Here is a 26,443-nt window from a genome sequence, read left to right as displayed (position 1 = left end):
TTGTAGATAGTTATAGGTATTAAGTTTTGCATTTGAAATGGTTTAGGAGATTTTCCCTGAGTAACTTATATGTATTTAACATAACTTAGGTACCTACTCAGGGAAAATTTTTGACACTACAAAATCACCTAGGTACCTAAGACTGATGTGAAATAGGTCTTGTTCATAACGTCTTTTTGCGAAAAATGTTTAGTGATATATTCTCATTTCACTAAACTTGATCTAGTGAGTGAGAAGTACCTAACCGTAGTACCTACCTATAGGTATACCGTAGGTATAGGTAAGCCGAAGGTGTTTGTGCGACAAGGTACCTATTTGAAATGCTTTTTGATTTCACTTGTCAGAACAACTTGTCACTCACTAACTTGACAATTTCGCAGTCAGGTATATCGCTAAACTATTATTAGGTAGGTATATGAAGTCTAATTGGTCCCTCGTAAGTCATAATATGGTTGCTTGATTGGTTGGTTGGGTTAGCTTTGGTTTTTAAAAACGTACACAGGATTATTTGTCGTAAAAAGTAAATGACAAAAAAAAGTTATTGTGGGTTATCCATAAGAGATAGACATATTATACCATCGCGGACTTTTCTGTAGACCTTTTCAATGTGTATACTGTATAAATATAATACTTAGTGCTAAGTGCATTATTTTGATAAAAGCATAGACTAATATACTTTAGATTCTATTAGTCCATGATAAAAGTTAAAACTCGTAGGCCGTAGCGTTCAGCCTGCGTTTGCAATGTAAGCGGAAAAAATGTAATTTTTTACGACCTCACATTAGAAACCTCAAAAATAACAGTAGGTACTTCTCCACTATTTAATGGATGTTATTATACATATAAACCTTCCTCTTGAATCACTCTATCTATTAAAAAAACCGTATCAAAATCCGTTGCGTAGTTTCAAAGATTTAAGCGTACAAAGGGACATACGGACATAGGGACAGGGAAAGCGACTTTGTTTTATACTATGCATATGTAGTGATGAAACAAGCCTAATTGTTAAAATAGTGATTTATTCATAATTTAATAGAATTCATAAACATAATACCTATTGCCTTTAACTCCTTGCTTGTTGTGAGTTAATCGATGAAAATGAAGAACCTACCTACGTAGGTATTTTTATTTAGATTTATGTAAAGTTTTTTAAATTAAATAAATACTAAATTAGAGTTGAGTTTTAATCTATTTTTTATGCAAATGATGTTTTTTTACAGTTATTTTTAACACGAAAGCCACGCCCGCGGCCCGACGGAGCCCTGTATTTTTCTGTATACGCTTGCCTTGGTTAAAAACTTTAACAATCGAATATGTTCTTTATGTGTGTTTAAATAAAAACAAATAAACTATATAATATAGGTATAAATTAATAAACTTAACTAGTGACTAAATTGTAAAAAAAAAAATATTTTATAAAACTCCGCATATTGGTGAAAAATACTTTGTATCATAACTTTTAACTTAGATAACTTGTTTCACAAGCTGGATTTATCTGATTTAAATAAAAAATAAAATAAATCTCCTCTCAGAAAAATCCAAATTCAAATTTATCAAGATTTACAATCTAAACAACGACGTAAAACCGGTTCGCGGTTGTTTTATCTTTTCTATGAAATAAAGCAATACTTATTTGAATACATTATCTATAGATGGACGATTTCAAAACATTTAATAAAAATGTCTATCGTTCTTTGAAAGAGTGAAATTATATGAATTTCGATGTAAATGAGATTGTAGATCGGGTTTGGTGGCGTCGAACCGGCGCCACGGCCGTCGCTTTAGGCCTAAATTGTAGCGTGATTCTCACTGAATTCTGCTCGCCTGGTACCCGCGCACCAAATATTTTTTTTTTCACTTTGTTTTTTACGTTTCTTTACCGAGAGCAAAAATAAATAAAAAACACAGAACGGTGAAAAATGGTGTGCCTACGGTTACAAAAAATGAAGTATAGAATAACTTGTAATAACGAAAGGTGTTTAATTTTTCAAAAAAACACTTCTTGGTACCTAACTTGTTTTGTTGATTTGTGCTTGTTATTTTATAATTAATTTGACATTTATAAGAAAAACAAAAGTTTACGGCCTAAATTCAGCTAGGTAGGTACCTACCTAGTTAAACTTAATAAATTTATCTTCTAGGCTCCTTATTAATTTAAAAAGAAAATAGGGAACATTTTTATTTTTTACTTTAATAATACCTACTTGTTATGACCTACTACCTAGGTACTAAAAAGGAATTTTATATATTTTTTAAATAATGAAATGGGAACACAATACAACGTCGTAGCTTAATTAAAGCCATTTTCAAAACAAAATAAAGTTATTAACAGTACACTGAAAATATTCACATATTTTCTAAGCTATAAAATTATATAGGTACCTATTTCTAAACGAGCAATCCTCATATTCAACGCAAAATTTGCTTTATGTTAGTTCAAATGAGATTAAGTCTTAAATAATTTGAGAGAAATAAATAAAATGTAACGCATAGTAAGATAGTAGTGGCTTACTAAATCATTCATCAATGAAAATTAATTCAGTTAGAATCAGCCGCTTTCTCGCAGGTCACGCGTTGCACACAGCACAATAATCACATCCGTTCTTTTCTGAATGCACAATAGTACGCGTGTCTCGTTCTATCCCACGCGCGATGCATATCGATGTCCTTGTCAGCACTCAGCCGTGCGACGTTGCCGGTTCGTGCCGCGCCGACTGTCGTTGTGACCTTGTCACGCTCTACTAGCAATAATGTTAGGTATTTAAAATATAACAACATTCATTAAAACGAATGAATGGTGTTTCAATAGATCTTTTTCCTTGGTTTTATTAATGTGGGTTATTTGATCTTACTCGAATAGTATATAATTAATATTATATTGAGTTAATTAACATATCCGCGAAGTTGGCATTAGTTTTAGTTTTTAACTTTTTAGCAAATGATTATGGGTTATTTTGAAGATAATTACTTTAGTTTTTTTTATAACAATTCCACAAAAATAAGCTTGCAAAGGAAATGTGATAACTACAGTCTACATCATACTCTGGATATCGTAGTCGCCGCATTGCGCACGTGATATTATTATCATTCAGTTGGATATATGTAATATGTATTATGTACTCCTATTTATTACTTATAAAATATTTAAGAAATTATTTACGTTGTAATTAAAACGAAGACTGCATTTATTATTATTATTTCTTATATTTTGTTAAATTAAAGTGTACTGTGTACTAACTACGCCTGAGCCAAATTTTCAAATAAGTAATCCAGCCGTTTTTGTCCGATAGAGGAACAGACATCTAGTAAATTCTAGAACGTTTAAAACGTTTCTCACAAAGTGACTTAAAAATTTGACAAATTGGAAATCCTGGCTATCATATTCTTTTTTTTTTATATATCTACATGATAGGCAGGCGTTTGACCACTACCCCGCCTGATGTAAAGCGGTGATGTGATCTATGAAGGAGCACGTCTGCCTAGAAGAAGCCTATTCACTCTAGACTTGAAGAGCTGCAGATTATAATGGTCCGAGAATACCGACGATGGAAGAGAATTCCACACCTTCGCAGTTCGAATGAAAAAAGAATTCGCATAACGCTGAGTGCGTGTGTGCGGTATATCGACTGTGAAGGGATCGAGTTCCATTCCACGCCTAGATGTCCGACAAAGAAATGGAGAAGGTGGAATAAGGTGGTGGAGTTCATACGCACATTCACCGAAATGTATTCTATAGAAGACCGACAGACATGCAACTTGTCGGCGGTGATCTAGACTTTGGAGGTTACGACGAATCAACGAGGGATCGGCAATAATTTTGCAAGCTCGCCTCTCGATGGAGTCCAAAGCTCCAAGGTGAGTTTTGGCGGAACTCGCCCAAATATGACTACAATACACACGAACGAACTTGGGCTTGATAAAGTTTTAGAAGCTGTTCCGGTGTGAAGTAATGTCTCACTTTAGCAAGTATTTCAAGTTTTTTGGCTGCTATATGGACTTTAGACAAGATGAATTGTCCGAAATTGAGATTTGCACAAATCGTTTTTTTTTTGTTTGAACGCTCTTATCTCGGGAACCACTGGCCTGATTTGAAAAATTCTTTCGGTGTTAGATAGTCCATTCATCGAGAAAGGCTATAAATATATATCGCATCACGCTAAGGCCAATAGGAGCGGAGCAATGCGAGTAAACCGCGCAGCACGGTTCTTACGCGTTCGATTATAAAGCGGATACATTTATTTGTAAGCAGGTAAACGTTATTTATTTTATGTATAGACGAAGTTCGAGAAAGTTAAAGATTTCAAAAAGTAAATGTGTTTAAAATATGTAGGGACAGCAGCCCTGAATTGCACAATTGCAGTGTTTTTAGTGTAGCCCAAAGACCTAAAACTCTCTTTAAAAATCAAGCTCAGTGTTCACGTCAAAATGTCATCAATCGCAGCCTTTAGATCGCAGCACGACGCGGACTCCTTGTTACATTGACACTATGTTCAAAACGTGTCTGTTTTTTTGTCGTGATAATATTACCTAAGTATGTCCACCACGACATGAATTTCGCTGTTGTGGTCTTTCTGTGATTCAACAAACGCACACAGCGGGCCATGAACTTTTTAGCTCAATAAATTATTATTATTTGCAAAAAATATATATGTACATAAAAGAATGTACCAACCTATTAATTACGCTTTCCAAAAACAAATCAACATTTAGAATTAGATCGCAGTTAGAATTTTTTTTTCAGGATTAGAATAAGAATAAGAATAAGAATAAGAATAAGAATAAGAATAAGAATAAGAATAAGAATAAGAATAAGAATAAGAATAAGAATAAGAATAAGAATAAGAATAAGAATAAGAATAAGAATAAGAATAAGAATAAGAATAAGAATAAAATACATTTATTAGGATCACCAAAGTACCACCACCACATAAAAAAACAATAACAAAAGCACTCTTAAAGACTATAGAAAATAAACAGGGATAAAAAAAAAAAGAAAAAATTAAGAGCTAAAAATCTATTATAAATATTTGTGTGGCGACTGGTGACCTAAAGGGTAAGGCCACTCAGCATATGCTACGCCGCACCACGGTCGGCATAGCGCTGGTTTTCAGGGCCCAACCAGCCAAGCATTTGACCATCGCTTCGCCGATGGAAAGCGACAAGCGTGGTCTAGGATGGAGCAGGCTAACCTAATAAATGCCTATTTTCTTTTAAACAAGTCCAGATTATAATTATCGGGAGCACGGAGGCTGGAAGATTGTTTTATTCTTTACTTGTACGCACGAGAAAGGGTGAATCGTATCTAACTATTAGTGGGTTATGGGTATAGGTGGAATGTCGATGACATAGGGGTGGGCAGGTACCCGATTGTGCAGTTCTTCAGCACATTCTCCATGATAAATCCTGTAGAAGACTGCCAAATTAGCCACTTTTCAACGATGTTCTAAGCTGTGCAATTTAGAGGTGGTAAGGGCTTTATTCCCGATAAGCCTAATCGCTCGTTTTTCAATCGAGTCCAAATCGCTAAGTTGCTATTTTGCTGCACCATTTGTCTGTCAGTTACTATGGACGTCATGGCTCTCAATGATAAAATCCAGCGTAATGGGTCTTGTTCATTAATTAATGTAGACTAATTAATAATCTATGGTTCCTAAGATAGACATACCTACCTGATACCTACACCTTTAGCCATAGCTTTCATGGGTAAGTATATCTAATAGAATCTCGGATTCTCCGTTTTGCTAATTAATTTGATGCTTTTATATCCGTTTCATTTCTTTGTGCGCTAGCTTTTGCATTGTCATCACCACCATCATCATCTGTACTTATATTATATCCTTCACTAAAATTATTATTTAAGATTAAGTGTTGAATAAAGTAGGTACACACATTAGTAAACATAATCTTATGATTTCGAGCACGATTTGCACAATATGGTCAATGGACAATATTCTTAACCATTCGGTAAAATTTCAATAGATCCTTCGACTATTACTTATCATTACCTTTATTTATTTATCATTTAAGACAACTAGTATTTCTCCTTATTCTTATCTCATTGTGCTCACTGAATTTTCCCTGCAAGTAGCACGGTCAACGTTTTCATTATTCAAACGCAATAATTATAGCACAGCAATGTGTGTTCTATTTTTAAGGCTGAAGAACGGGTTTCCCTTGCTACATTTGTGATGTACGATGTTTTGTTGGTGAGTCTGTATGTCTTGGTTTATTTGTGACTGCGGTAGGCGGGCGCGCTCAGTTGCATCGTTATTTTTTATATTTCTTTTGTAACTCGAGGCTACGCACAGATTTAGACCACGTTTCCTGCTATTGTATGGGATTTTTCAATTAATGGCCTTTCTTTTACTCGTTTAACAGGTGATTTAGTTTTTGCATGTTCTGTAGGATGAAATTGAATCTTTGTTTGGTTGATTGATGTCGATTTAGTGGGTTTTGATTGTTCTCTGGATTCATTTTAATTGAATGAAGGGTAGCACTGGCTTTACTTCGCTGATAATATCGGCAGGTATGTATTTATTGGAGGTGTTAATTAGACACTTGATTGTTTGTTTAGAACTTTTCTATCGTTAGAAGAACAGTCTCGATTATTTTCAATGTGTATTTAGAAATGAAACTGCAGCCATTAAATCCCAATAACTACCTTGCATATTAATTTTATTGCAGTTAACACCACGTATCTCCTAAATCATATTTACTTATTGCTATTAATTTTTATAACATTAAAAAACCATTAAATAAAAGAAACACAAATGGAAAATCTTGTGATAGCTATACTTGATATTAATAATTAATTAAAATGTAACCAACACTAAATTCTATGCAAATGAATAATTCTATTCTAAGGTACAACTAGCGCCATCTATGTCAATATATGCGAACTACGTCCTACGTTAGAAACGGTCATGTCTATCGGCGCATTAATGCGAGGGAGCGAGATAGCCGGCTGTGGGAGAAAGGGATAGAACAAAAACAAACTCTTCCCATCGATTGCGGAGGTCAACTCGCGCATGTCAAGTATGGACGGCTGATTACTATGAGAAATCGACTCGATTAATTCACGAAGTAAAAATAGAAATAAAATATGTTTATACTTTTTTTTATTAGTGTAGTCATAGTTTTATTAATAACACATACTATATACTGGTTAGAAATAAATAGATAAAAAATGTTGTGTGGTTTTATGAAACCACGGTAAAAGTGAAACTGTTCGAACGGTTCCGAACACTGCTTTGTGTAGCGCATGTCGCGTGACGGTCGGCTGCCGAGTAGGTATACTTACTCGGCAGCCGCGATACACGCGACATGCGCTACACAGACCAAAAAGTTTGAGACGATGTAATAAAAGTTTCACTTTAATAATCTACGCATATTATGTAGCATTCAATTATACTGCTCGCCGAGCCAACTCTTTGAGCGATTCCTTCGTAACTTAATAACAAAATTACAAAGTCTCTTACTCTCTCATGTCTCTCATGTCTAGCTCACTGCTTACTTTTTTTTTAAATATGTAGTTCTAAAAGCTTATCTGAATGTATAATATTACATTGAGTTAAATTAAAAGACGGATCGAGAGTTAAGTCGCGGGTTTAAGGTAGTCGTATGTAAACGAGTACACAATATAATAATATTATCTTTTCATCTTTATTGAAAATCATCCAACGGATTCAGAAATATTAAAATGTTTAATTCCGCTTAGGTACTCAAAGAAAAGCAGTGACCCGAGCAAAATAATCAGTAAAAGCGTATTCAAAAACAAATACAGTACTGGGAAGTGCATAAATATATCTATCCAATATCTACCCTCGATATAAAGGTATTCGAAATACTCGATATTTTACTCTACATAAATGTGATAAGGTTCAATTTGATTTGAGATCCTTTGAGGAAAAAAAGGTATGTCAAGAATTTCTCACTTTAGTGTGGGTGTTTAATTGACGCACACATTTCTATCAATAATTGAATTACTATAATAACTCGATCCTTATTTTAAGTTATTTTTTATTATATTGATAATTTACAAGTGCAACTGCTTGTGAGATAACAGCGAGATACAGAATCTTGGTACCAACTATTGTTAAGGCTGCGGCTGGAATCGATCTAACAGACATCGGGTTTACACGGTATTATTGTCTAAAACTTGAACTGCCTAGTTACCAAGTTAAAAAAATCTTATTTTTTTTCCTTCTCCTTAATATAAAAATTGTATTAAAACGTTATATTCATAGAGATCACAATCGAGTCTGTGGAATTAATATTCAATACAATGTATCCTTAAAGCATACGAATAAGAAATATAAAAAAAAAATTAAATCTGGAAAAGTAACTGCTGGATATCTTCGGACAGATCGTGGAAACTCCCGTACATGTACATCGCGTTTCGCACACTGACAAAATTCTTACATAAACACATGAATTCTACATAGAAATACATTTTACGATCTGAAAACGCACACATGCGCGCGGGTGCACGCAATTTTCACCCTAAAGGTCGCCCTACATTCAGTGATCCAGGACATAACCTCAAAATATGAGTTTTTGGTTTACGAAGATCAAGTTAATGTAGAAGCTAGTGTTCAGTGGATTTTTATTGTGGAATGAATTAAATGTACGTTCGTTGATGTCTGTGTTGGTTGTGTGTGATAAGTCTGTCATTGTAGTGCGCTTTTCGTGTGAACCGGTCCTCAGAATGCGTGATCTGATAACATTATTCGGCAATTTATGATAGTGTGGTGACAGTGTTAAATGACTGGGGGAGCGTTGAAGAAATGAGTGTGAGTATATATTGGTGTATATTTAAATGTTTCGCCACTGTTGCGGATGTGTTATCTTATCTGTATTGTACGGTCATTTTGGTGACATGAATTGTTCGACTTATCTATTTTCGTTTGTTTTAATAGCGAATTTGAATACAAACTTTTATAAATAATTGTTCGCTTTAATGCAAATGCAATTGTCATTAAATACATAGAAAAACACATGATGTAAAACTATTAAAAAAATCATTAAATTATTTCAGTTTCAATCACGGTACATAATATTATGATCCTCACTTTAGTTCTTTACATAATATTATTTTAATCTACACAGCATTATTTGCCGTTAAAAATCATTCTAATTTAATAATTTTCAATACTTTTTTACATACACGCGACCTAATAAACTAAAAAAATAAATACACCAATAACATCTAACAAAACAAAGACAATTAGTTCAGACACCAATTTACCATACATCTCACTGTCTTTCGTCATGAATAAAAACGAAGGGAAATCGATAGATTCTAAATGGCTCCAATTAGGGGAAGGGACACCGGTTGAATGTTGACTTTACATTATTGGATGCTTTTCCGTCTAGCTAAATGAAACTGATTGTTTTCGGTCATTTTTAGAATTTCAGACGCTTATGAAATTGTTATTTTCTATTAAATGTGTGATATGATTAGATTTTTTTTCATAACTAGATGGATGAAGTATATGTTGTAGAAATATATTTAGATTGTATTTAATTTATCTAATCTATTAAATTTTAAAATAACTTTAAATTTTAATAGAAAGCTTATGGAAACAGAGCTTATCATAAAATTGAGTTTATCGATTTCAATTATTATTTTTTAAATATCAGTACCATATTAAAAATATTCTTACAGCTTACTCGATATAGTATGTACTTATCAATAATACAACGTATTATGTAGTCTTATATAATAAAATTTTTAACGTAGAGCAAAGACTCTACAAACTCTACGTGTGGATTTTTTATTCAATCTTTTATTCTAAAATCATGTTTGTAATTATATTATAATAATGTGTTTCCTAAGACAGAAAGAAAAATAACAAAAATTTGTTTTCAAATTTGAGGTCGATCTATAAAATGCAGTGAATTCCTGAAAACACGAGCTCTGAAGGTTTAATAGAGTTTAATGCAATTTGAAAGAGATGGCGCTGTTTTCAAACTTAGTCCTCAGTTATTAAAAGATAATTTTTATTTAACGATAAATAAGTAGAAATGGTTATTTACGTGCTGAAAAATTATAAACACTAAATTACTATAAAATAAATTTATAACTATAACTCATCAGTTCAAGATGACCATTCCTCATGCAAATAATTACCTACCTAATAATTATTTAAACCTTCAAGCACATAACGACGCCCCCCGCGAATAATCCGGTAATCGTAAAAGTGAAAATGTTCAGGAAAAATAAAAAACCATTTTTCCTTAATAACTCCATTAAACAACAAGTATCAGAGACTTTTAATATCGCATATGGAAGCTAATTTTTTCAGCTATCTGGTTATTTCAACAAAATTTAAGTAGTCCCAAGAGGTTCGTTATAATTTAGCTGGATGCATTTTACTATACTAGTGTAGGTCAAGCTCTGGTCAGTAATGTCACTTACGTTATTGTTCGTGTAAATTTATATTTTCGACGGCAACAGTAAAATCTTGTTGCGCTAATATTCGTGTTATTTGTTTTGTATACTGAACATTTGTAAAAATCTATTACTTGGTTATTCGATTGTTTAACAGTAACGCACATTTTATTGTTATAACTATTACTGTTTATTCGAATAGTTTACTTAAGTATTATTTGATGATTATTATCGTATATTTTATGAAATACAGGACATTTTAGTAAATGAAACAACTTTGGATTGTTTCACAAAACTCGATAGTTATTATTATTATAAAAAATAGACACTGCACTGAAGACACGACTATTACACATGATTACATAATCATGAAAATTATACTATGGTCCTATTACAGTTAAAAATTTAATCAGAATCCTCATCAGAACCTCACAGAATGCGAATCCACCGTGACCAGTCAGTACTTGTGTGGTGTGGTGTGTGATGTCTTTTTCCCGACTACCTTGTATGCAGCAGCAGCGCTTGGGAAAAAGAGCTTCGTGACTCCGGCCGTTCCTCCTACATCGTATCTCCTATCCCATTCGCTGATCGTATCCTGTCTCAAAATACGCTTGACGAATGAAACAGGACACAGATCGTAATTCGGTTTCCTCCTCAACCCCAGAGCGGCCTCCTTGGCTAACTCGTCTGCCCGTTCGTTCCCCACCCTGCGTGCGCCTTAATCCAAAACAGGGAGACCTCCCGCCTCTGCAATGCAGCTTTTCGGAGGGCCGCCCGTGTTTGTACAGTTCGGGAGATGAGGGGAACTCAGGGTAACCGCCTGGAGCGCCGATCTGGAGTCAATAAGGACACCGACCTTTGCCGCTCCACTCTTGCAGGCTATGTCTACTGCTCTTTTGAGCGCTAGGAGCTCAGCCTGATAGACGGTACAATACGGTGGCAACGCAAGCTTAATGGCCTTTGTCTCGGCATCACCTTTCCATACGGAAAGGGCGGCTCCGACTCGACCCTCAATCTTGCTGCCGTCCGTATAGACCCTGTGGACGTGGCTGTTAACCACGTCAGCATAGGTGTCCTCATTTATCAAGCCGAGCCCCAGCTCTACCTGCTCTGCCGGATGTGGGTCCTCAATCGCAAGAGCCATTCGTTCCACCTCCCTGTACCTCAACACCGCCGGGTACGACACACCCCTCTTGATCTCATAAAGCCTCGAAGCTTCGAGTATCCTGAGGTCAAGAGGGAACCAACTTACTCTAGCTGCTCTTGCTAATAGCTTATAACGGGCGATTGCCTTTTTGCAAACGCTCCCGACGTTTCGGTCAATGTCAGGCCGCCATCAATAGTAAGGCCCAGTATCTTAATACTTTCGAAGTATTGGATGTCCACACTCCCCATTACAAGTCGAGAGTACAGTGCACATGTCTTGTGTGGTGCGAATTTTTGTTTATTTCTGACACCCCATTCGTCAATTTTCCTCAATGTGCAGTTTGTATTCGTCTCTACTTCTAAAGCAGTATCTCCATCAAACACTAGCACAATGTCGTCGGCAAAAGCCTGACAAAACACATCCATCTCCTCTAACATCCACAGCAGAGGATCCAGCAAGAGGTCCCACAGGAGCGGCCCACCTATGGAACCCTGCACGCACCCCTTGTTGGTCTCTCTACTCACTTCACACCCGCAGGTATGCGGGGGACAAGAGGTGTGAAAGTTAGGTAACTTTCACACCTCTTCCACTCAGGTATCTGCTGATCACCCGCCTTACGTTCCCCGGACACCCAACTTCGGCCAACCGCACCTTTATGACTGGCCACCAGGCGCTGTCGAAGGCTCCCTTTGTGTCCTTATTTCTGATGTGGCCCACCAGTCTATAGAGGGCGTCCTCGGTGCTCCTCTGTGGCATGAAGCCATACTGATGGGGGCTTATTGTGGGCAGCAGGTAGAACCTGAGTCGGACGACCAGCATCTAATGAAGATGAAGATGAAGGTTTCGATGTGGTCTATTCTGATGCCTGCCTCGTTTATCTATCAAACTTTCATCTCTTTTAATTTTTCTAAGGCTGTGTAAATTATTTGCTCAGTAATAGAAAGTGTTTAAAAAAATACCTTGCATACTTGCACTCCATAATGAATGTATCTGGAAATCGATTTTTTAATAAAACCCCGAATAAGCCTGTACTAGCACTTACTTAAATAATGTAGAAAACTATTTACCTGAATAATATCGTAACAATGTTTACTGTCGAAGCATATTGATATTATTTTTCGTAAAGATCTAAAACCATATTATTCGTTTAAAATACATTTTAATGTTATTTTATGGAATATACGCGTAATTTTTCATATCTTCGTAAATAAAGATAGAAAAATTCTGAAAAAAATTTACATGGTGTATTTTAACTTCTAGATGCCGAAAAACGCATAACATGAAAAACCCCGTAATAGGTCATTACCGGATTATTCGCGGGGGACGTCGATAATACCTTCAACAAGTGAACAAGACGCTTGTTTTCGAGTAGACTCCATATTTTCTACAGCCCCTTTGATGTGACAGAAAGAATCAAAGCAAATCGTATTTATTATTTCCAAAAAATGTTGCTCACGGCGTTCTTATAAATATCTTCGAATTATAATACCATTAATTTGAGTAATATTCCTAGAAACAAACCTCTAAGCCTGTAATGTATAATCCCGCAAGATTTAATATTTTACGATACTCATTCTCTTATTATCTCAATAAAATCTACATCAAAGAGTGTCCTCAAAGGAAAGTGATACAAAGCTAAAAGCTTTTAATAAATATGTTTCCTAGTAGGTTCTTATTTTGTGAATTTTAAGTTCAAGAACCGAGGATAATATGTCATGAAATATAAACAAGACGACTTTCGTAGATTATATCTACCGATATTTTATTTACAGACGTAGGTACCTATTTTATTTTACGTACATTGTTTTGAGAATTTCAGATTATGCTACAGGTTGGATTTGTTTTGTATTTAGAAAGAATATCATGATCAAAATTAAAATTGAATTGTCTGACCGATTTACGACCATTGTGGAAAATATAAAAAGAGAGGCAACTATTTAGGAAATACCTACCTACTACAAAAAAATATTCAATTTCACTTACATAGGAGAAGGTGTTTTCATGTATTGTAGTGAAAATGAAAACTTTCTCGTGTTTACACGGATGTTATAAATATATGAAATAATGAAGGCGCAACTCGATTTAAATTCAAAAATAGAGAAAGATAATAAGAGAATTAGTTTCTCAAAAGTGTACGTATCTATCTTCTTAATTTGAAGATGCGTAATTTTATTTTCTTCACTTTTTAATTTTACTATAGAGGCACAAATCAAAAGGCAATTTATCATACTCTGTTTTAAGACATTCTAAAATAGTCTTCTTCGAAGAACTAGTGTTATTACCAGTAACATAAACCGTTCCACTTTGAGAAGCTATAAACATTTATATTCGGATGTAAATCGTTTCCATACGTCTATTAATATAAATTTAATGCTAGCGATTTCATATTCTTAAGGTTGAGAGGATCTTTAATATCTATAAATAATTAATAAGTATCTGATAACAACGTACATTGCAGTTTTCTAATGTTCTCCAGCCTATTAGACCAGAGTAGATAATTTTTGAAACAAAAAAAAATCGCAGTCGGATGAAACCCATTACAAAAGGAGGGGAATATGATGAAAATAATATGAGAAGTGTGCCTGATTTAGTAAAAGCTCATTATCATACTGTTTGTATGCATTTCCTGAGAACATTTACTATGGTGGTGTTTATTTTTTTTACACCATATGAAAGTAGAGATTTCAATGAATAAAAGGCTCCCCAAGTTTTTGAAAAAAGCTTAATATTTTGACGGGTGACTTTTCGATTGAAAATTAGGTTGTTTTTTTGGAATTAATCACTACTTACATAGTATAAAACAAAGTCGCATTCTCTGTCCCTATTTCCCTATGTCCCTATGTCCCTATGTCCCTTTGTACGCTTAAATCTTTGAAACTACACAACGGATTTTGATGCGGTTTTTTTTAATAGATAGAGTGATTCAAGAGGAAGGTTTATATGTATAATAACATCCATTAAATAGTGGAGAAGTACTGTTATTTTTGAGGTTTCTAATGTGATGTCGTAAATAATTACATTTTTTCCGCTTACATTGCAAACGCAGGCTGAACCCTACGAGTTTTATCAAAATAATGTACTAAGTATTGTACACATTGAAAAGGTCTACAGAAAAGTCCGCGATGGCATATGTCTATCTCTTATGGATTACCCACAATAACTTTTTTTTGTCATTTACTTTTTACGTCTAATAATGGCTAATTTTCGAAGCGATTTAAACCAATACGGCATTAATCCATAACCAATTAAATACCTTGAATACATTGTTCATTTAATATAGATCTATATGGCCCTTTACACCGTATGATTTAAGTGAATATTTTCGAAGATATTACAGATTTAAAAATTGCGGGACGTACCGTTTGCAGCGGTACCGGCCGGCCGGGCCGCTATGTTTTTATATACAACGTTAAAAGTTTTTCTGTAGTGTATTTAGTATCAGCATTGCACCCGTGCGAAGCCGGGGCGGGTCGCTAGTTCAAAATAAGGCTAAAAAATAAATATTTTCAATTAAATAAATTACAGTGTATTTGGGACATAATAAAGTAAGTTTCGATCAAATTTCGTAGAAAAAAAATAAATTTTGAAGTAGATAAAAATAAAAAACCAAAAACTTGGTTTTTTAAATTTTTCACCTAAATTTTGAGGTTATGTGAAAAAATTGTAAATACAAAAGTTGTAGAACTTTTTATTACCTACAACTTTGCGATTGAACTTTTTTCCGTAGGACTTGTAGTTTTGTCGGAAATCGAGAGAAACCATTTTTTTCTCTTAAAAGCTCTCCCCTCCCACTGGCCACTTCCCGAACTCGGATTGACCATAATTTATTTTTCCTTTTATTTTCATCATATTCCCCTGCTTTTCTTATGGTTTTCATCCGACTGCGATTTTTTTTATCTTTTTATTATTTTTGAAGGCCTACCCCAGTCTATATCGACTTAAAATAAAAAATTCGTACATTTGAAGTTTATAATAGTATCACCATGTATCACTTACTTGTAGTACGTATGACGCCCGTAGCACACCTCCGCTGCGATACCATGACCGCGGAACCGCTAGATGAATTCCGCTGTGATCAAGTGTAGTTTGATTAGTGGAACCGGCATCGGCGAACCTCATGCGAGTCAGTCAAGAATGTGGTCAAGAAGCAACGATCGAAGCGAAATGTCGTCGTTATCGGAGTCAGAGGAAGAAGAAATATTATTGTGGACTTTAACTTTGAAAAGACATAAAACTCGTAGAATTTGGGTGCATGAGATTAATAAAAAAAGAAAGATGTAAAGAACTCGAGTCCCATGAAGATCGTTTCTATACATTTTTTAGAATGACCCCTCAGAGTTTTGATGATTTACATACTCTTTTACAAAAACAATATAGTTCCGCGTTTTATTTTTGTCGGTTTTGACAAACACGCGCGAAAACAATGCGGCACCGCAAACAAATAGCGGCGTGAGCGCGGTAGTGTGGCTGGCGTTAGTAGAGATCGGCGAAACCGCGTGAAGAAAGAGATAAAAAATAGTTAGATGTATGTGTTAGAACAGGCAGTTTCACTACTGTTCCGCTTCTCGTACACGGGACAAGACAGAGCGAAACTACTGCGGTTCCGCTGTTACAGTTCTGCAGCGGAGGTGTGCTACGGGCGTGAATGAAATGATATGTATTTCAAATTATTGAAATTCGCAAAAATTGAAAAAGTTTTCTCAATTCCTGCTTAGTTTCTCAAATGATTATTTAAATAAAACAGAAAAAAGCAATTAAAAAGAGACCATACACTCCAATATGTATGGGCTATGTCACTGTTTAATTAATTTACGGCGAACCAAAACCGCGGCAGCTAATTACAATGAGCATTGGTCAGACATTTGTTTTGTGACGTTAAAAGGGTGATTTAAATAATTTACTTCTAAATTACATACAGTAAAAAGTAAAAAAAAATACAAACACGGTACTCTTCTTTATTAAACTGATCCAATAGGTACTATACGTAGATACTAAATTTTATTTTATCGAAAGAATTCTCGGGGAAAAGGCCTAAAGCTATCTGGCCTTGAATTTAGATCCAACAGTGTCCCTTTCAGACAATGTCTAGATATTAAAGTATACCTACCTACACGGACTGAATTTATTTGGGCAAAATAAATAGAAATGTGTAACTTATTTAAAATTTGTTTTGAAGACATAGCCATGCTTCATTGTAGAACTTGTTGGTTAAAGTGAACTAACACGGTATATTCTGATAAAATCTTCCAAGTCTATAAGAGGAAAAGTTAAGTTAAATGTAGGCTACTTTTTCAAAAATGAAACTCGAAAGTGAATTTCACGCGATAGGGTAAACTCACCTAATTATGTGACTCACTTAATTCGGAGATACAACGTTTGGACTCTTTTATAGCGTTATAGGAGGAAAATCCAATACATTAAAATTAACCCTATGGTATGGTAATAAAGCTTCTTTTCGTGTACAAACTTTTGTTAAAATCGTGCGGGTGAGATAGTAAGAATCACGAGATTTGTCACTGCGCCCGCCATGTTTGACGTTTCACCGGTAGCGTGCAACTGTGCTGTCATTATTTAATTAATTTTAAATAGAAAAGGTGAGTGTAAGTTCATGATACTTTGACAATTAATTGTTAAAAACATATGCTTGTTGATACCGATAAAGGTTTTAGTAATTTTTCATTTGTTTTTGCATAATACCTTATTTCCTGGGTTCAAAAAGTTAACGATTTTCAAGATTGCAACTCAAAACAGTGTCACCGAATTAACCAAGCAAATTTTTATTATTTTCAATTCGTGTATAAATAATTGTTTTTAGTACGTATACGTTAGTCGTTTAAGTCAGAAAATATTTATTTTTACTCAGGTTTAAAAGTAGGATCGCTTTCAAGCATTTTAAAAAAGTCCGTTATTTTTTTTATCACATATTTAAGTGAGTTATTTTTTTTTATTTTAGACAGCATGGAGGAAGACAAAAATAAAAATAGAAAATATAATGAAACAACGCTGACATCCGCAATTCAAAATATTCTGCAGTCAAAAATGAGTCTGTACACTGTTCACACAAACAATTATAATGTCCAATATTAATTTTTTATGGTTCCCCTCTTTTGATAATTTCTCATTGATAAATAAATACATAATTATTACTTTCAATATGTTTATATTTTTATTAATTGTATTTTTTTTTTACTTTTGTGTTAAAAAATAATAAATACTCACTTAATTCGGTTATAACAGAATTAGAGAAGCACTATCACCGAATTATGGTGATTGTCACAGAATTAGACAAGTCATCGCGGTTTGATTAAGCTCATTTTACGCTGAGTTAATTCATATGTGTTAAGATTACACTTGCTCCATTTGATAAATAGAAGATTGATTAATGTTCCTATTAAAAATAAAAATAAAATTTATAAAGTTTAACCTGTTTTTTTTTCATATTCTGTTTTGTCACAGAATTAGATGAGTTGACTATACTTAAAATGCACGGCATGCCGCGGGCGAAGCGCTATTCACAAAATAATAGGATTTTGAACCTTCATCTTGCTATCATTCGTTATTCCCGCGTCTCTGGGGAGCAAATTTCATCAAAAAGATTGCCATGTAGGCGTCATTGAATTATTTCGCAAACGCAATTATACAGGGTGTAATCGTTAAGTGTGCACAAGCGATTATTCCGTAACTATTGCAGATATCAAAAAACTTTAAACTGATATCGAAAGTACTTAACCTAATGAGTAAAATGGCCATAATAAATTTTTAAAAATAAAACGAGAAATAACCAAAAATGTTACATTAAACGCTCCCATACAATTTATTTCCCATACATTTTGTATTCATAGTAGATTTTCGAAGTGACGTCCTTATTGTGCAATACAATGAGGAGGTCTATTTACAGTTTCTAAATGAACTTTCCTCCAAATTTGCGAAGTAATTAAAGCAGAAAACCAAAAAAACAAAAAAAAAGCTAAAATCTTTCATATTAAATGTATAGGTTGATCCAAAAGTAATGATAATTGGGTATTTCCTGTGCACATAAAAATATAAAATAAATGTTTTATGCTTGCTCATGTAATCACTAAGTTATCACAAAAAAATTATATCTACAGGCCACGTTTCCAAGTATTAACATTAATTTTAATGTGAACAGTGCGAGCCAGAATGTTTCCCGACGAAAAGAAGAAACAACGATTCGACATTTAGAGGGTGAATTTCTAAATTTTTAATGAGATCAGGATAATTTTTTGTCACGATTTGTGACCATGGGCGTTACCTGGGTTCACCATGTTTATGCTGAAACCAAGAAACAATCAATGGCCTGGATGCGAGCTTCCAAAGTGACGGTGAAGATTTTCAAAGTGAAAATTAGTGGGATAGATTAATGCCGTAGTTTTTTGGGACGCTGAAGAAATGTGGAATATTTTAAGAAGGTAGCCACTACTACACAGGGCTCTTACTACACAGGCCAAATTAAAAGATTGCGGGTAGTAGTTAGTAAGAAAAAGAGACATGGCAAACTTCGGTCTTGAATGTTGGTTCACCAAGACAACGCACCAGATCACAAAGCGTCAGTTGCGATGGCTGCCAATCAAAAATCGGCATTGAAAATGCTTGAACACCCACCCTGTTTGTAAGATCTAGCTCCTAGTTAATTCTATCTCTTTCCTCGGCACAAGAAACACCGTCGATACAAGAAATTTTAAGACGACAGCGAAGTGATGGCCGATTTTGAGGGGTTTTTGTAGATGAAGTCAAAGTTTTTTTTTTTTCTAAGTTAAGGAAAAAAAATATCGAAGTATATTATCTAGTTAGAAGACTATCTAGAGAAATACTTAATTATTTTAACTGTAATGACCTTGTTTAATATTGATTATCATTACTTTTGGATCAACCCATGTACATGGGATATTCATATCTCATACTAAATGTATGGGAGGGTTTAAAGTTAATTTTTTAGATATTTCTCGTATTATTTTTAAAAATTTATTATGGCCATTTTACTCATTAGGTTAAGTACTTTCGATATCAGTTTAAAGTTTTTTGATATCTGTAATAGTTACGGAATAATCGCCTGTGCACACTTAACGATTACACCCTGTATACCATTTGCGTCATATTCGTCGCTAACTATGTACGTCACATAAGTTTTAGCTTGCGTAAGAACTGAAACAGGTTCTGATAAAACAAATATATTTCTTCTCACGCGTCTTTTTTCTGACATGAAAGTTTTTCATCGCAAGTTATATTGTTTAAAGTTCTGTTTTTTCTTAGAGAGAGTTATTGTAGGTCATGTGAAAAGTGTGAAACAGTTAAAAAAATTGGCAATAAATAATTATTATAGAATTTTGTTGGATATGTACCTACTTGAACTAAAACATATAATTTTAAAAACTTAAAATAAAATACTTGTAATGTATGAATGTAGCATACAACAGTTTTATCAAAATACTAGGATATCATAACATATTAAGGTATGTTCGTACTGAACAGTTGCTTATAAATTTCATAATATATTAAAAGAAAATCATAATAAAATTCCGCGTCTCGCGTCTATTCCCGTACCCACTTGACGTTATCGTCTCACCCTTCCTCACATTCCATGCCCTATTTCACACCCTTTAAGTTTTGTTTCACGACAAAAAGTTATTAGTCATTCTTCCTCTTTAGTGATTCTTTAAGAATTCAAGTCACCTATATTAAAATTCAAACAATCATATGAAACGGTAAACAGGTATAATTAATTGAAAACAAAAAAAATACGTCTTTGACTGTGTCACATCTTGTTTGGGTAGGTACAACTTACGTAGGTACCTAGATAGTAACTATTTATGTATTTTGGAATGTATGGAAAATATTATTAAACACACTATACCCTAAACTACTGAACAGATTTTCATAAAACGTATGGCAAATATGCCATCCAGAATAACACATGAGCTAGAGGAACTGGTGACGGTGGCCTATTTAAGTTAAACGTTAATATTTTGATTATTAAATTCATATTATTATATGTATAGATACTGGAAGTAAACAAAACAGAAATAATTGTTTCTGAAGAAATGTTTGATGTTACAAATCAAACAGTAGGTACTCAGCGTAATTGCGAAATTATTTTTCCATTTTCTTTATAAAAGCATAAAATGCTTGGGAATAAAAATATTGTATTATGTACTCAAGAATATAACACAATACATCGTATAATTACGAACCGTGACATGTCCACGTAACAATAGAAAGGGTCGCTTTCTAGTAGGGCTGTCACTAATTTAGTTTTCAATTTGATTATGATGGAAATTTTAAATTGTGTTTTGCACACGATACTTTTTCTGTGGTCATAATTATACTTTAAAACATGTTTGTATCTGATGATGTATGGAAATTAATACTAATAATTATAAGTAAGTACCTTTTGGTATTTGAATTATTTTTCATGCATTACGAAGGGAAAAGTATGTAAGTAGGTACTTTTCCCTTTTAATATAGGAAAAAATTGAACTTAATATTTAATGGCTTTTCAATTCCAGATTGTCAGAAGTAGTAAAACTTAAGCAATATGAAAAATAAATATCAAACCAGTTTAAAGTGTTATTAGTAATAGTTTAATTTCTTTTATACATTATAAATGAATAAAACGAATTAAACAATTATTTAATTAACTCTATAAGTGCCAACCCTAGATATATTTATATATAAGATAAGCCCCACGTACCCCATATTTGGGGATGGGACCGATATCGTGTGCAGAATAACATCGAGATAGTGAAATGGGACACCTAAAGCATTTGCATAACATCGCCACTGTTTTTAACCAACTTCAAAGATGCAGGTTCTATATTCCACAGCTTTTTATAATTTATTTAAAAACGATGCTATTGAGCATTATCAATAGATGATAAATTAAAACTCACACACAATTTTCGTTGTTTAATAAATAATTTTATTAAACAACGAAATTAGTAATCAGAAAAAACCCGTCTTAAATGAAATATTTAAAACTAAAAGAAATTTAATCCAGCGCAAACAAAGGACACATCTTATTGCTAACTAAAAATTGGTTTTCTTATTAAAAAATATACTATATACATATACAATATACCTATTTAAATATTATGTTCAACGTGGAAATAGCGATAAACGCAGGACTTCCTGTCAACAAAGCAGCAACTTTTTAGTTTTATTTATAGCCGCGCCCCGGATGCGATCTAGTTTTTTTTTTCCATTCGATAATTTTCTTTTTAACAAAAAAGACAAAAAGAAGTTGCGTCTGCACCAAAATTATTCAAATTATCGTACATTTCTATATAAGTATTTATTATATTATATTATCTATATAAGTATTTATTTAAAAATTATATATGTATGTTTATCAGCCATCTGTTTTCCATAACACAAGCGAAAGCTTAGTATGGGATCAGATCGTGCCGTGTGTGAATATTTGTCCTGAAATATTTATTTAAATATTTAAAAAATTATTTAAAAACTAGCTTCCGCCTGCGACTCCGTCCGCGCGGACGGAAAAAGTATCCCATTTTATGCCCAGGTTAATAAGGTATAATTATACCAAGTTTCATCGAAATCGAATCGATAGTTTTCACGTGATGCCTGAACATACAGACAGACAGACAAAAAAATTTTTAATCACATATTTGGATTTGGTATCGATCCAGTAACACCCCATGCTATTTATTTTTTCAATATTTTCAATGTACAGAATTGACCCTTCTAAAGATTTATTATACATATACGTATAGATTTCGGCATTTCATGTTATTCCTATATTTTATACTATTACAAATCATGTCAATTTGCAAACATACTGCATAAAAAAAGCATAAAGTGATAAACATAGAGCGAAATTAATAATTTAATATCTACTAGCACAATAATTACTTTAGTTTAAACAGTCTGTTTGCGGTGTCTATTTTAATGAATATCTACATGTGCACATAAATATCATTTATACAACTACTCATATCCTAGTTTATATGTAAATTCGTTAATTATTGCGGTTAAGGGTGTTTTGTGACATTTTGTAGTAATTTATCTCGAGTAATAAATATTGGAGGTCTATACCGCCTAGCGGTAATTTGTCTTAGTAGTTTATGTAATCTTGATTTTGAACAGTTGATTCACAAATAATATTAAAGACTTCCTTATTTGTGTCAATATTATAAACGCGAAAACATTTCAATTTATTTCACGGATAATCCATAGATTTGATTTTGAAAAGAAGACCCAGAGAGTTTTTATAGTTTAAAAAAAATTGGTTGTCTGTAAAGTCGGTTTACTGACCATAGTTGAACGTGACAACGTCCGATTGTGCTTCTTTGTCGCTCGTTCCGCGCTCTCGCTTGCACTTCAAGCCTTACATGGAACGCCTCAGAGCGAGGTAACGCGGAACGCCGCATGAGTCATGTTTTTTCGTGCGTGCAACCGGCTCTATCGAATTATAAGACGTTGTCACGTCAAAATCATCTCCTAAAAACCAAGTTATAATTTCTCGTGGTTTTACTATGCGTGAAGGAGCGGGCCACGTCTATTATCTTTGCATTAAATACATTTTGCGTACTTAAAATATATCATTTATCTAAAAAAGTAGATAACATTTGCGTGTAAAGAAGTAAGAAAAGACGAGCTCTGTACGTATTATGAGGCGCCGTATGGCCATATCAAATTTATTGGCCGTGAAGCATCAACTTTCAGCCCCTGAAAAGCACTTACTATTTGTTATATACCTATTTACGGCTAAGTTAAGTAACTTAAATAAGTATTTAATAGACATATACATAGTGAATGTGATTTAACTGCGCGACTGAACAATGACAAAATAGGATTTCAGGGGCCATATTCACAAAAGAATTTTCAGAACACAATTGATACCTACATTTCCATATTATAATATGTATGAGATTATCATTTGAAATTCAATCACAATTCACAACAATAACCTTTCCGGTCGAAAAGTCGTTCGTAAATATGGACCCGGGGTTGTTAGCCGTTCATCGTTCCATAAACATAAAAAAAATCACATCGTATTATGTATTATTTTTTAAATTACCTTTTTTTTAAAGTGGGGAAATCTTGCATAGATACCCACGGCCCCCGGGGAAGGAGCCGTGGGTTTATATGTCGGATTCTTACCGACTAAAACCCCACTGCAGCAATATTATAAACAATGACTATAAGCGATTAAAACAAATAATAATGGCATTTATTCGCACTACCTACACCTGTACCTATCAATTATAATTAAACATAATAATGTTTACGATAGATGCATCAATTCATAACTGATGGATTTACATCAACACAACACATTCAATATAGATGGGAAACACACGTGCCATATTCACTCGTGCGGCTCAAGAGATAAGCGCGAATTTCCATTGAAGTGGATATTAAACTGTGTCGCAAATTATTTGCCCTCGTTTAATACCATGGGCCAGACATGCCTTTGATGTTCCACACGGGCTGATGGGCTTGATGACGTCATAAGCCCGTATATTGTATAACAAACTTGATTATTATTCAATCCACCTCTCTTCATAAAATGCGTCTACTATTTTTATGTCGCTGGTGGTTCGCTTGATTAAATCATAGAAACATTATTTTCATATTGAGTTAGCTGGTAGCTTGAACTAAAAAGCAAGGATATAGAAGTATGTAATACTACATTTTGTGTGACATTTCAGTTTAACTCCTACCTAAAAATTAAAGTCTAATTTGAACACGTTTATTGACACTGAAATTTAAGAATTAACTATTACTGGTTTTATTTAAACCATCAAAAAAAAAACTTGAGATACCAATCAAACCTCAGTCTATTTTGATTTCTCCAATTAACCAGCGGTTGAACCGAAGTTTAGTGTAGGTGGAAGAAACCCAAAAGAAATATTTAAAACGAAAAGAAATTTGATCCAACGCAAACAATTAAGTAAAGCCACTTTCTATTTGAGACCGGCTTCAAAGAGCGCTTTTAAAATAAAAGATGAGAGCAACAACCGGAGAAAAGAACAGAATAAATTTGGCCATGTTTATTTCAGCATCAAACATATTATTATAATTGCTTCAGTTCGGAACAGGTAAAATCCTATGTTTTCTACTTTTCCTTAGCTTCCATGTCTAGTAAGACACAGTAAAAAAATACGTCCAAAATCTATATTTGGAAGAATCAGTTATCAGTACATACAAGAAACAGTCTAACGGACTGTTCGTTAGACAGACAAACAATTTTATTTGGCACAATCAACCTATGTTTTAATCTAGGTGATGTGCCAACTGCCATTTAACATTCTGTTTGATTGACTATAATAGTTTTTTACCTTTCTGTAGTACACAGATATATTAGAGAAAAGATAAACACACAGGATAAACGTCTGTTGAATACGTGGCTCTAAAGTGTCAGTACAAAACCGCGTTTAATATTATTCTGGGATAGACATTGTGAAGACATAGTTTAAATTTAAACACGTTGTTTACGTAGCATGCTTAATTCTATTGTGTAGGTTTTTTTGTGGTTTAATAAGTTTCAGAAACGTCATATATTCCGGTTGCAAAATTAAAAGGGTCGGTAGATGTGCATAATAAAAAATATAACAATATAAATTACAATCATTGAATTTGTTAATATTAATCGGATATTGCTCAACACAGAATGCACAAGATGTCATGATTACATCTGTAACAATAGGCCATCACTCGTCACTAAATACTAATCTATTGATTGCATACGATATAATTACGTCATGTTGTGACAAGCGTTCATCAACACAATCCTATATATCTAAATCTAGGAGATTCATTAGGGCTAATAGTAGACATTTGAACTCTAATATTCGTCTAGACTTAAAATTATTTTGTTTATTTTATTTTTGTTATCAAAGTTTAAACTCATGTTAATGAACAGTCTAATCTACAAAGAATATACATAAAATTCTCAGAAGAAAGTTGAAATTTCATATTTGAATTTTAAATTTATTTGGTGAACGGTGAAAATATTTTTTAAAACTTCTGTCATTGCGATAACAAATTTTAAACTTTTTATGAAGTTATTTCATGCTTTACGCTTAAAAATCGAAGTCGATCTTTTTCAACGCCTTCGTATGTAAGTTGTATCACCTAAACTTAAAAAATAAAAATAAAAGAATGGTAATTGAGAATTTTAACTAAAGTGGCCTTAAAACAGTGTGATGCACTGAATACTGATGCAATCTTAAAAATGCATCGCCATTTTTTGATCATATCAGAAGAATTCTTACTAATTATTTTAATAAGATAATTTTGTGTACAGCACATGGGCACAGACGACAGCATGTCTGACGACGTGTTCGAAGACGAGCTCCGAGCGCCGATCCAGCGGACCACACCCTCCCCTACCGGTTATCGAGATTACCGGCCTATTGAGTCACCTGCCCGTACTCTGGTGGATGATGACATTCCTATACATAAGGTAGCTCTATACTAATTATATAAGAACACTAGCTGTGCTCCGCGGATTTACCCGCAGTGATCGGCTCCTGTTGGTCTTAGCGAGATGATATATTATATGCCTATAGCCTTCCTCGATAAATGGTAGTTCCCGAGATTAGCGCGTTCAAACAAACGCTTTTTAATATTAGTTAAGATTTTGTTTTAACGCGCTATTCTCAGGAAAAAATAATAAACATAAAAAAATTCATTGAAGCCACCGATGAATCTCTTGTATTGATTACCGAGTGACAAACCTGGTCATTTATTTTTTTCTCTGATATAACTAAAATAAGAGTCATGTTGAATGGTCATTGCGCGGGTTACCAAATATTTATATCGGGAAGGTTATTAATTTACCAATATATATGACATGTATTTTCATTTCCAAATTGTATCTTTAATCCTACCTGGTATATAAATATAATTTTATTGAT

At 33.6% G+C, this 26,443-nt stretch overlaps 1 protein-coding gene across 1 annotated transcript in view; it reads left to right on the top strand.

Annotated features, from left to right (window-relative positions):
• The first annotated feature begins 8,574 nt into the window (after nucleotides 1-8,574).
• The window catches only part of Rab26 (RAS oncogene family member Rab26), a 71,721-nt gene continuing 53,852 nt past the window's right edge, over nucleotides 8,575-26,443 (top strand). Inside the window, exons 1-2 of the mRNA XM_089699054.1 lie at nucleotides 8,575-8,792; nucleotides 25,831-25,989. Of these exons, the coding sequence (XP_089555180.1) occupies nucleotides 8,787-8,792; nucleotides 25,831-25,989 (165 nt within the window). The 5' untranslated portion in view covers nucleotides 8,575-8,786. The remainder of the gene's footprint in view (nucleotides 8,793-25,830; nucleotides 25,990-26,443) is intronic.

The sequence above is a fragment of the Colias philodice genome, chromosome 9, assembly GCF_061535455.1.
Source record: "Colias philodice isolate Cphi_HAF_F1 chromosome 9, ilColPhil1 Martin Lab GWU primary, whole genome shotgun sequence".
In the NCBI taxonomy this organism is placed as follows: Eukaryota; Metazoa; Arthropoda; class Insecta; order Lepidoptera; family Pieridae; genus Colias; species Colias philodice.
Note: the sequence above shows the minus strand (reverse complement) of the source record. Positions and strands in the feature narration are given on the sequence as shown.